Below are 13,349 nucleotides of genomic sequence, written 5' to 3'. Positions count from 1 at the left end.
ATTTCTACAGCTGTGGTTTCTCTATACCCAGTTCCCATTTTGAAAACCTCAACCACCTATCTGCTAGCACTGCTTCACTTTTAGCTGCTTCTTTCCTGAAAACACTGTAAATGAAGTTTATCTTCCATGTGCAAGCGTTTGTTTATGCAGAGAATGAATCACAGGGGACATGCGTAACCTAACACTGATTTTCTACCCAGGAATAGAGTTAATCTCCCCTTCCGATCCAGCTGGCAGGACCCGCAGGAACGCCTCGCGTGCAGGATTTGCCCACTGACCTTCGGCAAAGATGGGAAGAGCAAGAGTCTCCTGGGGGAAACGCACTGAAAGCCCAACTGCGTTTGTGGAAAAGCCCTCCATAGGCAAAATACATACAAGTGAAATCTGATTGAGATTAATAATTTAATTTCAATAATACAAACTTTTTTTTTTGGTAGACTGCATAACTTTTTGGGATGTAAATATTCCATGACCATCCGTGGAAGCTCTTGGGAATTTAAGCCCTACTCTGGGCTCAGTTGAGTTGTCGTGTAACCATACGACCTCCAGGAAATGGCATAAAAATATTTACTCAAAATAAAAAAGCAAAACAAAAACACCCCCTCCCCACAATTACAAAAGCAATCTCACATGGTTCTTTTTCCATGGTAATTCTGTTCACCACAGTAGAATTTTAAAAAAGACTATGATACAAATACTTTAGTTCGTTCTGTTTTAGAAATTAACACATCTTCTACTGATCCGAATGGCTCAGAGCTTTAATCTTTTAAAGCAACAAATATGAACCACATTTCTCTGCCATCCAGTCTTTCGTTACCCTTCTCCTGAGTATATCATATAGCAATTCTGGAGGGGGAGAAGTCAGGTTTTAAACGCATCCTACTGTACAAAAAGAGGACAAGGTGGCTGGTGTGACAGGACAGCTACAACTTCCCAAGGAGATTTCAGGTACTTCATTATTTTCCCAGGATGATTTCAATCACTTTTCAAAAGAAAGCTCTAAAACAAACTATTGGGTCTGAAACAAAATGCTGGTTATTACTGCACAAGGAGACTTTGATTTTTCTTTTAAAACGCATCTCGGAAACTTTCTATATAGTTACAGCACTGACCAGAACCAGAAAGATTTATATACATGTTATATGGCTAAAGTGAGCGCTAATGGAATTAAAAAAAAAATTACCAACACTGTGCGCTGCTATTCAATGCACGGACGCAAGGTCAGTCCTTTAATACTACTGGCAGAACGGCGAGGCCGTCGGGTCAAAGCCCTTAAAGACATCTTTCAGAGAGCCAGCATCTTGCTGCTCGCTGTCCTGAGCAGGGCTGTTCCCCGCAAAGGGACTGCCCGACCCAGACTTCGCGGTCTGCTTAACCATGCCGTAGACGGAGGGCACGGGGAGGTTGTGCACCCCTGGCTGGGGGGCCGCCTCCTGGGCAGCGGCGGAGGAGGAAGTGGCAGCGGCTTTGGGACGAGGCCTGTTATAGCTATTGTATCTGTCTGTGGCGGATTCAGCGCTCGCCTTCTCAGACTCGGGCTGATCGAGCGCGGACCGCCGCACAAAGAGAGGCTCCTTGGCCTTGCTGGTGCTTTTGCCGGAGTCTGAGCCTTTCGAGGACGCGCTGCCTTCACTGGGAGACTCTGCGGCCTTGCTGCCTGCGCTTGGAGTCCGGGGGTCGTACAGGCTGATGGCACTAAGCACGCTGCTTTGGCCGCTGCCTTTGCTCAGCCCACCAGCAGTGAGCAGCCTGGGGTCGTAGGGAGCGATGGCCGGGGCAGCCTCACCGCTGCCAGCAGAGGCAGCCGCAGGCTGAGCCGTCTCCGCGGGTTTGGGGGCTCTAGACGCCCCGGTTTCTGAGGACTTCTGTAACCTGGGGTCAGCTGGTGCTTTCCGCATCCGAGGGTCACTTGGCTTGTCACTCTGGCCAGAAGATGGGCTGCCAGCCGCGTTCACAGTTTTTAATATTCTTGACAACAGCTCGAAGTCGGGGAGGCTGCTGCCAGAAGCAGAGCCAGACTCCCCCTGCGTGGCCCCCCCCCTCTGCCTGGGATCTGAAAGACCAGTCGTTTGGGGCCTGTTAAGACGTGGATCAAGGGCAGGCATGGACTGGAGAGCAGCTGGGACAGGAACAAATTCTTGCTTTGGGACTGGCAGTGGAATCAGATCCTCTGGGCTCCACAGGACCATTCGGGCAAAGTTCGGCTTGTTTAGGACTACGTCTTTCTTTATGTGGCTGAACTGCTGCAACTGGGACCGGGGATCCCTTAGAGCATGGCCTGGCAGTGCATCTAAGGGGATGTTGACTGGTTTGTCCCTTAGCGCCCTTTCCCCTTCCTCTTCATCAGGAACCAAGGCAGCCTTTTGACCGCCAGCAGTGCTGGAATGAGGAGCTTCTGGCTTTGGGGTGGAGGAGGGAATGTGTCGTGCAAGTCTTGGGTCAGTGGGTCCTGAATCCCCAGGGATGGATGGGCCAGAAACATCTGCATTTCGTGAAAGCCTGGGATCCCGCAGACGAGGGTCGGCAGGACGACCGCCCCCTCCTGCCTGGGCCTTCTGCAGGCGAGGGTCACTCACACCTGAGGGCGGCCCAATTTCTCCATGAGAGGGTTGGGCATGAGGTCTGCTGGAGCTTTGCTGCCTTAGGGTTTTCAATATGGAGGTGACACTACTTCCACCTTCATCTTCATCACTGGAATACCAGTTACCAGTGTCACCTGGGAGGAGGGAGAAGAGAAAACAGCTCATAAGAGACATGCAAGTAAAGCACCTCCTGGTGCTTTATGCCTATGAGAAGCACCCAAAATGTGTCCCGTGTCCCTCACAGCGCTCTCAACTCATGCTGCTGAAATTCCAAATTGTCCCTGTGTTTCCAACCCCATGCGTAACAGCCTCAGCCTCCCTGGTCTAGTTTTCATACCCAAAACTAACAGAGGGCTGTAAGCATCCCTCTCTTCCTGTTCCTCCTCTCTGAAACAGACTCAAATTTCACCACAATTAAGCCAGCAAACCTATCTCATGGACCTTCTGGCCAACTGTTCCCATTTCTTCAGCAGACCTGCTCCTCTTCGTTCGTATCARCTACGCATTCTTTTGATTCTGGAGAATTTTTTAGAAGCATTCAGTGCCTTTTGTTCCCTAAACAGTTTCTCTGACACCCAGTAAGATGCTTCCCTCTACCTCCCTCTCAGTTGGCCCCTTTTTCTGCTAAGATCACAATCTCTACACTGCACGTACGGTTTAAGTTCTGTCACTTGTAAAAGCACCAAAGCCAGCACTGGCCTGAGCCGTAGAGACTGCTTCAAACGCTGCTGATGGGTCCTGAGAGGCAAAAGCCTTAGAGCAGGTGAGCAGCAAGGTGAAGAGAGGCTCAGACTGGGTAGAAGTTGAAGCAGATCCAAGATATCCTCCCCATGTACACTACTCTGAATAAAAGACATCGTATTTTGATACTTGCCTTCCTCATTTTCTCGTTCCTGCTTATTGCTCTCAGCTAGTCTCCGAGCCCTCTCTTCTTCTTCCTGCTGTTTCTGCTGGATTCTCAAGTAAAGCGCTCTTTGTGCAGATGGCATGAAGTCAGGGATGCTGCCTGATGGTTTCCGTAACCCAGGTGGTCCCCCTTCACACAAGGCATCGTGATCCAAGGATGGGTCAGGGAACATATGCTCTCCTGGAGGCCCTTCCATATCCTCATAACCACCATAATCTTCTGCCATCGAAAGATCATCGTACGTTAAAAGCGCATCTCGTACAGCTGTGAAAAAAAAACAAACTTTGTAACTGCGACAGAAAAAGACTTCAAAATGAAACTAGTCTATCACAGACTGTCATTGTTTAGTGCAAAACCTGTCCCTGCAATCAGCAACCACATGCCCCAAGCCACCAGCATGGAAGAGCATCTAACTCCGTCTCCCTCTATCCCCCTTTCAGCCCTTTTGGACCTGCTGCTGTACCCGGGCATTCAGAAAGCAAACCGAGTTCAAACAGCCTGTCCCTGATATGGCACGTCTAGCACGGCACATGAGAGCAGTTCGAGACAGATCCTCGGTAGTTACCTGGGTCTCCCATCATGCCATGGTCCATGTCCAGGCCTTCTTGAGGTGGGTAGAAATTATCGTAAAAGCCTTGTGCAGGTGGGACAGGTGGCATCATTCCAGAGTGTGGGGAATCATCTGGACCATAAGGCATCATTGGGGGACCAGGACCCATTGGAGGCCCAGGATTCATCCCAGGGCCCATCGGCATGTCCGGGTGCATGTCAGGATGCATATCTGGGTGCATGTCGGGGTGCATATCCGGGTGCATGTCAGGATGCATGTCCGGGTGCATGTCCGGGTGCATGTCCGGGTGCATGTCCGGGTGCATGTCTGGATGCATGGGTCCAGGCATTGGCCCAGGGGGTCCTCCTGGCCCAGGGAACCTGGGAGGAGGTGGACCTGGATGCCTGAAAGAGAACAGAGAGAAATGCAACTTCAGCATGCATGCGCTGTTTCTGGAGGAATGGATTCTGTCCTCCTAGGGCTCAGAACAGCAGCACCTGTACTGGACCCAAAATGGAAGGAAACCTCCTTTCTACCCACTGTCCGTGTTCTTCAGTTCTCAGCCTCACAGCCAGTTCCTTAATGTTTCAGGACAGCCAGATTCTGCACTGTCCTTCTAAATGCTAGCACAAAACAGCTGCAACATGTCCAGCTCCTGCAGTGCCCACCTTCACTGGCTGCATCATGGTGCTAGGGCAGAACTCCTCCTGTACCAGGACAGGAAGACGGGATGACCTCAAACGGAGACTGAGTCAGCCCATTCCAGGCTGTACTTCAGGAAAGACAAGGGGGAAATTCATGCCATTCTGACCATAACAAATCTCCAGTAAGGGGTGAGCAGGCAGGGAATAGACCCTTGGGTTCCCAGTCTCTTTGTCCACACCCTGTTATGAGGTGCTGCTTGGGATCTGTGCTACTATTCCAACAGCTCTAAACAAGGGCCACCAATACACTACTGACATCAAAATACAAACTAAACCATGGCTTAGGATAGCTTGCTCCTTTCGAAGAGAAACAGTGAGGAATAGTTTACATCTCCAGAGTGTCTCTGTCATTCTCAGAGAGAGAAGGGAGTGACAAATGACTATCTGTTATGAAGGACAGCAAAATGAAACCCCACACAAACACCTACAGTCCCTGTCTCTCTCCCAGTTGCCCAACATTATTCTGCCAGGCACCTGCAACTGGCCTGACTGGATCGTGACACTTACCTCACACCCAGCTTCTCTGCCAGCTGCCCCGTAGGACGTACTACAATCTCAAACAGAGAGGGGATCTTCTTGTACATGTCCTGCTGCTGCTGCAGCTGCTGTGGAGAAAGAGGCTCATGCATTGGCGGTGGCATCTGCGGCCCTGGTGGTGGAAGTGGTGGTGGCGGAGGAGGTGGTGGGCCTCCAGGGATAGGCCTGCCATTTGGAGAAGTTGGAGCTGGTGGTCCAGGAGGGCGAGGGGGTGTGGGCAGCAAGCCCACCCCAGGTGGGGGTTTGGGGAGTGGATTAATGCCCTGCTTCTTTAGCTCTTCAACTTCTTTCTCATCCTCTGCACCCGCTTCTGCATCATCTGCCAGCATCTGAGAAGATAAGGGAGTGAGAGCAAATCCACAGAGCTGCCTGCAGAACACCACACTCCAGAAAACACAGCACAGGATCCCCTCTCTGTGACCAACACAGAGCTGCTTGGCTGAGCACAGCCCACATACAGCAAGCCTTCATACAGCAAGCCTTTTGCACACCCTCCCTTTCCTTCTGTTTGCAGGATTTAGACAACTGTTTCCACACCAGAAATATAAGAAAAGCTGCCAAGAGACTTTTATCAGGTTGTGTGGGGGGCAATTCTCTGCAAGTCCAGGACTGTTTTCACTGTATATTTTTACTAGTCCTTGAATTAAGGACTAGTATGGAAAGGCTTTCATTATGCAGCATCTGAAAGACTCTCTTAGTAGAAAGTCTGCCTTTTCAGCATTTAACTGCAATCACCGCTATGTGTTATACTCTCTTCCCCTCCACTGGCAACTCTTGAACAGGCAGCAAAGACAGTCAAGACAAGAGAGCCAATGAACCTGCATTAACACTTCTCTGTACCTTGTCCAGAAGCTCCCGCGTTTCATCTGTGAGCGGCTCATGGGAAAACATGCAGTCATCCCCATTGATACAGTTGCCAGTGGTGTGGAACAGCTTACAAGGAAAGTCACGTATCAGGCGTAAAGGAGAATAAATCCCAACAGGCAACTACTCCAACTTCCTTCACTGGCCAGAGAGGCTTTTTTCCCCAACTACACACATTGTTAACTTCTGACCACACCATACTGCAGGCATAGTCTGACATGTTTTTCTGTATTTGCGACAGCTACAAACCTCGTATCTGAAACAGGAAAGCTGAGACTAAAAAGGAACTGAGAGGGCCTTCTGCAGCCCTGGCTGCAGCTTCAGGTACCCCCAGCTGCTAAGTGGAGGACATGCCACCCAGGAATGAATGCTCTGCAGGTGTTTAGATTGAAGGCAGTTTGCTGCAGGAATACACTCTTTTGGCCGTTTTTTCTCCTCTGACCCACTATATGCATCTACTACACAGAGTAAACAAGACTGATTTAAAGCTGGCACAATGAAATGATAAAAAAGGATATCATGCATGTAAGGGCAGTTTTCAGCCCTGGCACAGTAGCCAGTGATGTAGAACTTGCACAGTTCCCGTTTCTTTGGTAGTTCAATGTCATGACTGAAATTGCAGTGCTCACCCTGTTCAGAAATAACAAAACACTGTGTTAGCATGGCCCAGCAAAGCACATACTATGAACTAAAGGACAGGCACTTTTATACAATACTCTTTGTAGGTATGAATTCTTCCCTGAAATCATTTAAACCTAGACCACATAATGCTGTGACTGTCCATTCATTGGAAACAGGAAGAAAGCAAATGACTTTCGGACTGCCATGTACACATGTAGGTTTCCTTGCACTCACTGCATCTCTCCTCCCACCCATACGGTGCCCACCTCTCACACACAAATACTGCACTTTAGGACAAGGACAGTCCTGCATCTGTATAGAGATATTTACATAAATATATAACAGGAAAGCTGAGATTAATTTTAATTATTCCCTTACCCAGGTACACCTGCCTTCCACAAAGTATTTGCAGATCACTTTCCCTTTCTTATCTGACTGCTGGTGGGATTTATCATGGTCATTCCGCCTGTAATTTCCGCCACCTCCTCCATCCTATTGGAATCACAAAATGTTAGTTGACAAAGAATGTAAAATACACAGAAGCAGATCTAACAGCTTTGGACAGAAATAAGTATTTTCTGTGCATCCATTTCTGAGAAAGAGCACGTTGAGGGCTTGTACGAAAAAGTGAGACAAAGACTAATGTTCTCAGCCCAGCAGGCTCTGGAACACAACTAGATGAATGGCTTCCCAGTCACCTGACCAGAATTCAAAATATTCAACCTGTTCAGATGGGACAACTGTCATGTATCCTGGGGAAGACGTGGGGTTTTTTGTTCCTGTGAAGGTTTTCTTAGAAGCCTGACTGGAATTACAGAGGGGAACGGGGGAAAGGGGCCCATGCAGCACKACAGCAAGCTATTAGAAAACAAGAGCTGCTTACTCCCATGTCCTCTTCGTAGTAATCGTCATCCTCATTCATTCCACCACCTTTCCCCATTCCACTTCTGTTTCCACCTCTTCCTCGTCCCCTGCCCATTCCTTTGTTTCCTCTTCCTCTGGGACCACGACCACGCCCGCGATTCATACCTGAAATATATGCCAACGTTTGTAATTTGCCCTTTAGGTAAAACATGAGCTGGGAGAGAACACAAGGCAGGGACCTGTGCTGGCTGCCCAGCACAGCTCGTTATCCTGCTCACCTCGCCCTCGACTCTCCTTACTCCTGCGGTACTGGTTCAGCTCTTTTGAGTAGTCATCATACTCATCATCACCCATGGGCTCCTCATTGTCGCAGTACTGCAATCCAGACGGATCAGTGCACTTAGTGAGTAGGATGAAGCAGGGCTCATTCCCCCTCAAACACAAACTTCCCAACCACAAAAGAGAATATTCTCTTGCCTCCACCTTAATGGTTCTCTGAGAGCAGGTTGGAGAGTCAACAGCAGTTCAGTAACTGCACTTACTTCCATCTCTTCATCATACATTTCCTCCTCTTCTTCTGGATGGTCGCCTCTGCCTCTCCCACGGCCCCCTCGGCCCATGCCTCGACCTCCTCTCATTCCGCCTCTGCCACCTCGCCCTCGGTACCCTCTCCCTCGACCACGTCCACCTGGAAAGGACACAGATCAGGTCAGCTTTGTGCTGCTGGACTGCAGTGTACATAACCAAAGTGATCWCAACGAGCTCTTCAGAGCAGATACCATATCTCAGTATAAGGCCCTAATTTCTTCCATATTCCATGGTCAGTCAGATCTCTTTATAGCAATGAACATCTAAGCTATTGCTTGTGACATTGCCCTTACTGGGAGACTGGGTCGGAACTATGCATCCCTCAAACACATTAAAGAAACACAACGATGTGCCAAACTAGGAAGAAAAACAGTAACTAACATTTCAGTACAGGATTATCAGTTCCTGGAGTTACCTGATGTTAAGTGAATCAGTTTTTAATATCCTAAAACAATGGATTCTTAAGAGGCCAAAGGATAACCTTTTTTAAAAAACAGATGCTGTGACCACAGGTCAGCTGATGCACAGTTATGTTAGACTCATAACAAATAGATGTAATTCTTTGTATTCCAGATGTGATGATATTTGACTTCTTACAAGTCAACTCCATTTTCGTTTCAGATAAAGGTTTTGCTTTACTTTATTCATTTTTAACAACTTATGTGTTTTTAAAACTATCTATACTAAGAGGAATACTGTTAATTTAAAGCATAAATTATCCAGAGGGATCTGAACTTCCCCCTTGCGGTGTAAAACACAAAAAAGTACTTCCCTCTGTCACAAAATAACGCCAATGATTGATTTAGGCCCTGACAATTGCTCCACAGTCAGGGCTCCACGCAGGCATGGCAGTTAACCTGCATGAACCTTACTGCATGAGCAGGGCCTTCACTAAGCTAACAAAAAAATATGCTGTAAGTAAAGCCTGTAAGAGAGACAGTGAAGAAAGCACATCTGCAAAATGAGCCATACCTCGCCCCCTGTGAGAACCCTCCTTTGCTCTCCGGTATTGGTTTAGCTCTTTCGCAAAGTCATCATAATCTTCTTTGCCCATGTCTTCATCCTCTTCCCCCTCATATTGACCATACTCCTCATTCTCATAGTCCTCATACATGCCATAATTCTTGCTCTCCATTTTAGAGTAGCTCTTCTTTTGCAAGGGAGCACTGTGAGAGGACGGATACTGCTGGTGGGACTTCAGAAAAGGCAGACAGATTAGTAATGAAGGAACAACCATTCCAGTTGAATGTATCTGAAGAACAGCAGGTCCCTGGAATATGCCCCATCTCTCTTGCTAGCCAGTGAACAGCTGAACTGAAGGCCTTATCCCCAGACCTGTAGAACCCTGCAGGTTTTTGTTTGTTMATTTATTTTATTGGCTCATTTCCTTCTGCTTTTCCCTGTCTCTTCGTTTGGAAGGGGCTATTTAATTTTGACCAGCAAATAATAAGAAGCCTAATATCACGATTGAATTTTGGAGAATCATAAAGAACCCAGTAACAAATAGGTGAAAAGTGAAAGGGCTAAATGACTAGAGCAAAAGCCAGACKAGGAGAGTGGCCTCTGGCCCCTAGATGGAGCTAGACAGGCATCTGCGTTCAAAGCTTGCAACACTTCTGACCAAGTGCCAGAGAGCAGCTTCCCCTTCCCTGTATGCTGGCAAGTACTTACAGAAGGGTAGGGAGGGCTGTATTCCCTATATTTTCTGTGTCCCTTTTCACTAGGGCTGAAGTCTGAGTCCTCACTGTAATCAGAGAAGTCTTCACTGGAAGAGGCATGGCGCTGCAAGGCAAGGAAAACATGCTGTGCAATTTTATTACAGGCTAGATATAACTCTAACACTGTTGCCAGGCCTCTGGCCTTTTATACACAACACAAATAAGTCTCAATTTTTTTAGATAACTCAGATTTTGTTTAAGAAAAATCTTCACAGTGTTCTCCAAATTTTACATTTACAATACAAAAGGCTTCAGGGTACTACATGTTCCACTGCAAAATCCATAGAAACTGGAAGCCTGTTATCAGACTATTTAACCAGTCTCTAAGGACACAAGCATGATATGCCTTTTGTGATCCAGAAATTCTTAGGACTTTAGCAATAAACACCCTTGATTTTGCAAATCTGGTAGTCTGTAATTTCTTTTGAGGTAAATACACTCACAAAGTAATTTCCCAAATCAAAAAACCTATTTTCTTCCCACTCCACATTCAGAGAAGGCACATCACCCCCTGTTTCTGCTCTTGGTTTACACTCATCCTCTGCTGCTCTGTCTCCTTTACATTGCAAGTTCGTGTTGGCTTGTGTAAGGAACATAATGATTTTATGAACTATATTAAGGAGGTAAAGACCTCATGCAGATGGCTGAATCTGGAGTATTTCAACTAGTATGTTCTCAGGAAGGTGAGCATATCCTCAGAGATGCAAGAGTATGGTAATATTTTTATGCTGCCTACAAACCTCAGTGCCCCAGTGCTAGGCTTGCTAGTCCTGAGGGGCCGAAGGCACTAAGGAGCTGAACCCCAGGAAGCCTGCAGAAAGCCTGCAAGCACTCACACCTTCCTATTAGTGTTAGGGGAAGAGCCTCAAACCACCCATAGTAGTGTCAGACAGTGAATTCCCTGAAGACACCTGATGGAGAGGAATGCTGTGAGGTATCCTGGAAGACCTGCGTTAGGATCCCTGGCCTGGATAAGAGGACCTGGGAGGCAGAAGCACCAAATGGCTCACCTTGTGTTTGGATTTCCTTTTCTTTTTGGCTCTCCTTTTCTCTTTCTCTCTCTCTTTTCTACGTTTGCGCTTCATCCGTCGATGGGCCTTCTCATCATCTGAATCGCTATGATGCTTTTCCCCTTTCTCCTTCCGACCCCTCTCGTGAGATTCAGAGGCGTCCTGGGCCTCCTCTCCTCCATCATCCTCCAGCTCCCCTTCTTCCAGTTCTCCATCCTCCCTATAAAGCAGACAGGCACATTTACATTTCCCTTGTCCAAAAACTGCTTACTATGCTCACCAGCCAGCCAGGCATTTGGCTCTGCTTCCAAGAGGACACAAATTCTGAGTACCTCAGTTTTGAATATCTGACTGCAAAAACGGACTCTATTCATCTGGGCCACTGAATCTATTCAAGCTGTCACTCGGTCTGGAGCCATATAAAGTAGAGAAGCACCTCTGCTTTTCTACCAAAGCTGTCGCTCAGTCCAGAGTTAAATACAGCAAAGAAGTATCTCTCACAAACAACACACTGAATCCACAAAATTACAGCGTTCAACTCAGGATGAAATTATCATGTATTCACTCAAAGAACTGAAATTAGTAACTTAATAAAACAATCATTCCTCCAGAAGACAAGAACTCCAGTAAATTTCTGCTGAAAATCCATTTCCCTGTGTCCCTCTCAATTACTGCATGAAATACAGCAAATCAAGAAACACTAGTTCTTTTAAGTATTTAAAACAGCACCTGTACTGACAGAAATGTTTTAAATGCTTTCTTTCTTTTAAAATTACCTGTACTTTTGTTTAAGAGGAAATATGTTGGAGATCGCATTTGAAATGAAGACTCTCTTAAGAAATGGTAATTTGTTTTGCAATATCACACTGATGAGCCAAATCTAGAAACTTGTGCCCAATTTCTTCCATGTTCTCTACTTCATGCTAGCATTCACATATAATTGTGGTTAGCAGAGGTGATAAAGCAAATTTGCAATTCCCTCAGAGGATTTCCCAGCCACATTCAATTAAATTCAATTAAAAATTACTCAGATACGGGTTAATAAAAACTTTTTACAACCTCATAGTAGATTAAATTTACACTACAGTAAGAGTTCAGTCATCTCCCTGCATCCTCGCAGGCTTCCTATAGGGCTGTCCCTCTCCATCTCTCCTGACAAGTCCTGAGTGGATTGCTTGGATTTGCTGTTGCATGATTTGTTCAAAACAAAAGTGGAGACAGAAGAGCAGACGGAAATTCATCTGAGCTGAGAGACCAACACACATCCTAAAACCTTAAGATTAGTATTTTTCTCGTGTGCCATAGTAGCACTCTGCACCAAAGCCAAAGTTCCCGGGGCACCTCCCGAGGCCGAGCCCGCCGCTAGCGCCAGTCCGGGTTGCCTGCAAGGCCATCGGGGCCGCCGGGCAGAGCTGCTCCTCGGCTGCAAACGCCCGCAGATCACAGACTACACTAGCTTGTTGACACAGCGCGTTTGCTTTTCGCAGGGATCTTTCCTCCCTGTGTCACACAGCAACCAAACTGTGTTTGGTGCCCTGCAGGACACAGAACTTATGCTAAAGAGCTGTCAGTCCCCAGTGTCTCCTGGGGTCTCCTCCTCCCCTCTCATTTAAGCTAAACTATAATTAAAAATACAAACACACGCTTGTTTATATACGCCACCGCCTTTCACAAACAACAATTTAGGAAGGCAGAACATACAGGACAATGATCTTTGACACACGTTCCTGTGATTTTTTTGGCTATGGAAAGACATTAAGGCAGACTGCCTCGGGCACTGTAAAGTCCCCTCTTGGGCACTACAACGGGTGCAGCAGCGACAGCAGCCCACCGCCCATCCATGGCGAAACCAGCTTCGCTCCGAGAGGGAGCTTCGGTCCCTGGTAGCTCTCGGGGAGGTCAGGAGCCTGAAAAGGATTTTACGAACAACACGGAGGAGCCTCTCGAGCACGCCTGATGGCCCTAGAAATAGCTCTATTACATGAATAAGCAGACCTGTTGATAACCTCAGGTTACGTAAAAAAGAAAAAACGGAACGATTACCCCAAATGCACACACATACATACGAGAACCTACCAAAGTGAGCTTTGAAAATCACCAGGAAGCACTGTTTCATCATCTCCAGCATCCTGGAGAGCAAACACCTGGCCTTGCACTCCGTTCTGGACATCCAATCTTATCCTGATTCAAAGTCCTTCGCTTGTTTTGATTTGCAATTGCAACATGTTAATAACAGACTAACTCCAAAATCAAGCTCAGTGAAGTGTTGCTCGTTAACCTCTTAAACATAATTCCTGGGTGTATATAAAGTTTTTTAAAGCAAGTATCAGTAGAAATGACTTCTGGCTAGCCATCAGAGGAACTCAGCATCCTTCCCGCATTCGTATTCAGTAAGCTAAGAGTA

General features: G+C 47.1%; 1 protein-coding gene across 1 annotated transcript; it reads right to left on the bottom strand.

Annotated features, from left to right (window-relative positions):
* Positions 1 to 383: 383 nt before the first annotated feature.
* Positions 384 to 13,115, bottom strand: ZC3H4 (zinc finger CCCH-type containing 4). The gene is made up of 14 exons (XM_026089817.1): positions 13,022 to 13,115; positions 10,946 to 11,208; positions 9,889 to 9,999; positions 9,190 to 9,412; positions 8,172 to 8,317; positions 7,908 to 8,004; positions 7,649 to 7,794; positions 7,144 to 7,257; positions 6,663 to 6,774; positions 6,121 to 6,230; positions 5,251 to 5,609; positions 4,055 to 4,443; positions 3,457 to 3,753; positions 384 to 2,716 (listed from the first exon to the last, which is right to left on the bottom strand). Exons 1-14 carry the CDS (start codon positions 13,113 to 13,115, stop codon positions 1,236 to 1,238), a joined length of 3,942 nt encoding a protein of 1,313 aa, XP_025945602.1. The 3' UTR covers positions 384 to 1,235.
* Positions 13,116 to 13,349: the final 234 nt, after the last annotated feature.

The sequence above is a fragment of the Apteryx rowi genome, unplaced genomic scaffold (assembly GCF_003343035.1).
Source record: "Apteryx rowi isolate R43461 unplaced genomic scaffold, aptRow1 scaffold_830, whole genome shotgun sequence".
NCBI classification, from domain to species: Eukaryota; Metazoa; Chordata; class Aves; order Apterygiformes; family Apterygidae; genus Apteryx; species Apteryx rowi.
Note: the sequence above shows the minus strand (reverse complement) of the source record. Positions and strands in the feature narration are given on the sequence as shown.